Source organism: Lagopus leucura, unplaced genomic scaffold, assembly GCF_019238085.1.
Source record: "Lagopus leucura isolate 7727_CA_CO unplaced genomic scaffold, USGS_WTPT01 Super-Scaffold_100012, whole genome shotgun sequence".
Lineage (NCBI taxonomy): Eukaryota > Metazoa > Chordata > Aves > Galliformes > Phasianidae > Lagopus > Lagopus leucura.
The window spans coordinates 5,672,291-5,675,376 of NW_024962267.1; the positions used below are offsets into that span (position 1 = coordinate 5,672,291).

At 63.7% G+C, this 3,086-nt stretch overlaps 1 protein-coding gene across 1 annotated transcript; it reads right to left on the reverse strand.

Annotated features, from left to right (window-relative positions):
* Window positions 1–374: 374 nt before the first annotated feature.
* Window positions 375–3,086, reverse strand: EVX2 (even-skipped homeobox 2). The gene is made up of 3 exons (XM_042874902.1): window positions 2,663–3,086; window positions 1,390–1,628; window positions 375–1,022 (listed from the first exon to the last, which is right to left on the reverse strand). The coding sequence occupies exons 1-3, from the start codon at window positions 3,084–3,086 to the stop codon at window positions 375–377; spliced, it is 1,311 nt and encodes a 436-aa protein (XP_042730836.1).

The window sequence follows — 3,086 nt, forward strand, 5'->3', positions numbered from 1 at the left end:
CAAGTATTTCCCAGTGAGCGTGGATTGTGGTCGGTGAAAAGCACGAGCCTGCAGAACGCCTCTCCCCACGCTGGCAGTCTCACCCTCCCGTAACCGGCCCGGCCGCAGCAGCCTCGCGAGCTACCACTCTCCGTACAATACCTATGCGAGTTTCCCATTTATTCGAACTCAAACGGAAATAATAATTATTATTTTTATTAAAAAAAAAAAAAAAAAAAAAAAAAAAAAAGGGAAAGTGAGAGAGAGAGAGGACGAAGAAACCCCAGGAACGCATTCCCTCCTGCCCCTCCCCGAGCCCCGCGCCCTTCGTCGGGCGGCAATAGAAAAATAGAAGGAACTTCTGCCCGGGAGGCCCCGCGCTGAGCCCCGGGTGGTTATCTGGTGAGCGGCGCCTCCTCTCGCTGCTCCGGCGAGGAGACCGCGGCCTTGCCCAGCACGGCGGCCGAGTAGGGCAGGAAGCCGCTCTCGGAGCGCTGCGCGCCCGCGGTGCACGGGAAGTCGGCGGCGGATCCCCGCGAGCCCAGCGCCGAGGCCGCCGCCGCCGCCGCCGCGGTCTGGCTGCTGTGGCAGCTGAGGCACGAGCACGGAGCCGAGCCCCCCGGAGGACCCGAGCCCGCCGCCGCCGCCGCCGCGGCTGCTGCCGCCGCCGCCGCCGAGGCAGCCGCGCCGCTGTTGAGGCCGGCGGCGGCCGGCGCCTGGTAGAGGCCGGGATGGCGGAAGCTGCAGAGCAGCTCGGGGCGGGAGTAGGGGTGCGAGAGGGCGCGGAAGGTGTCCAGCGGGCGGATGGAGGTGGCGAAGGGCGCGGCGGCGGCCCCCGAGGCGGCGGCGGCGGCGGCGGCGGCGGTGACCCCGACGTGCGGGTAGTAGTGCAGCGGGACGTGCGAGTGGAAGGGGTAGGGCAGGCTGCCCGTGGCCGCCGCGTGGGTCATCATGTAGGTGTAGAAGCTGGGGTCGGCCGGGTGGGGCCAGGACATGGCCAGGCGCTGCCGCTTGTCCTTCATGCGCCGGTTCTGGAACCACACCTGCGCGGGGACACAAGCACAGAGCGGCCTCAGCTCCGTTCCGCGCCCCGCAGCCCGGCACCAGCGGGCGGCCGTGCCCCGGGGGGGAGGGGGGGACGACTCGCGGCCCGGTGGGTCTCTGCGGCCCACAGCTAACGTTTCCCCTCCGATACCCACCCCGCCTCCCGGCCCTGCGGTTCATCCCTCTCCCCGCGAGCTGAACGGCCGCGTTTTCTCTTCCCTCTCCTCCCTGGGAAATCGGCTAGCGACGAGATCCTACGTGATCGATCAGCCGAAAGGGCAAACGCAACCTTCCCGGTGCAGAGACAGCCAAGGGCCGCTCCGCCGCGGAGCCCCGGGGGGTGGAGGGTGGGGGGGGGCTCCGTACCTTGATGGTGGTCTCGGGCAGGTTGAGGGCGGCTGCCAGCTCGCAGCGGCGCGGCCGCGACACGTAGTTCTCGCGGTAGAACTCCTTCTCCAGGCGGGCGATTTGCTCGCGGGTGAAGGCGGTGCGGTACCGCCGCACCTGGTCTGCCCCCGCCGCCGAACCGCCCAGTGCGCTGCCGCCGTGCAGGCCCAGCCCGGGGGCGGCGGGAGTGCTGGGAGCCGGGCTGCTCTCCGCGAAGCCTGCGGGGCGAGCAGTGGGCTGAGAGCGGCCGGAGGGGCTGCCCCCGAACCGGCCGCCCTGCCCCGCCGCGAGCTGTCAGCGTTACAAATAGCGGCTGTTAATGGGATCGATACGGTTGAGGTTGGGTTGGGGTGGGTTTGGTTTTTTTTCCTTTCGTTCTTCCTTCCCGTTGTTTTTTTGTTTTTTGTTTTTTGTTTTTTTTCTTTCTTTCTTTCTTTCTTTGAGCAAATCGGGCTGCGCGGTGGCTGCTACCACCGTGCCTCGGGAAAGGCTCGGACCCGTTAGGGGCGAAGCAATACGAGCAGCCCTAAGGGCGATTTCTCTCGCTCGTTCCGTCGAGGCTGCCTTGCTTTCTTTGGCACATTCGACGAAAAAGGCATGCACCGTGCCCCTAGGAGATCCGCGCTCACCTGGCTCCCCCTCCCCAATTACTGCGATAATAACAACCACCGTCCGTCACCGCGCCCCGCAAAGCGGAGACAGACGGGGCTGCCTCTGAGTCTCTGCTGTAAACAGAGGAACGGTGAACAATGCCCAATTACTCTTAAATGGCCATGGAATGGCAAGCTGCGTGTACACAGAGAAGGGCAAACGCAGACAAATAAGGACCATTTCCTCACACTTCTCTCTGTCTCACTAATTTAATATATGTATGTGTAGCTACATACACATCCACACACATATATATACAGCTCGAGAGACGCGCCGAGCTCCAGGAGGTCGGGGAAAAAATAAGAAGGGTTTCCCTAGCTCCGGGTGAGTGAGTGGGTGGGTGACGGTGCCCACATCCATCCCTGCCGCATCCCCCCACGGTGGTGGCTTTGGGCACGCACACACGCGGCCGAGCCGCGTCCCGGCTATGGGAACAGCGCGGCGAGCCCCATAATATTTTACAGCCCCGGCGTTGCCTCCGCGGAAGAGAGAGCGCCGTGGGCAGAGGGCTGCGACTTCGGCGGTGGCGGCGGCATCGCCGGGCTCTGGAAACGCGGGCGGCAAAGCGCGGAGCTCGCTGGAGGCGAGAGCGGCGAGTTACCTTTGGTGCTGTTCTCCTTGAGCTGGGAAGAAGGCAGGCTGGCCGGGGAGCGTAGAGCCGAGCAGCCCACCTCCACGTCGCTGTTCATCTCTGCCTCTTGAGCCACTTCGGGATAAAGGCTGATTTTCTTCCTGCTTTCCGACGGCGGGATTTCGGACGAGACGGTGCTTTCGCCGCTCGGATGCTGCAGGTTGAACAAAGTGTCTATTTCGAATTTGCCTTTGGCGGAGATGTCCCCTATCGCGCCGTGCAGGGAGGAGGAAGTTAGTCTCGGGCTGAGGCGACCACTGTGCTGCGAATTTTCGAGGGCCTCCAGCACCGCATTTCCAGCTGAGTCTGACAAATTCGAGAGCCTTTTGCCAGCCGTAGGGCTGTGCAGCCCTCTCTCCATCAGGATCATCTCTTTTCTTATTCTTTCCATCAT

What these genes read in the sequence shown, in the direction of transcription:
- EVX2 (XM_042874902.1), bottom strand. Translation starts at nt 3,086, where the DNA reads ATGATGGAAAGAATAAGAAAAGAGATGATCCTGATGGAGAGAGGGCTG. An exon ending in CAAGGAGAACAGCACCAAAG is followed by an intron (nt 1,629 to 2,662) that starts GTAACTCGCCGC and finishes CTCGCCCCGCAG; the next exon opens with GCTTCGCGGAGAGCAGCCCG. An exon ending in TGCCCGAGACCACCATCAAG is followed by an intron (nt 1,023 to 1,389) that starts GTACGGAGCCCC and finishes GTCCCCGCGCAG; the next exon opens with GTGTGGTTCCAGAACCGGCG.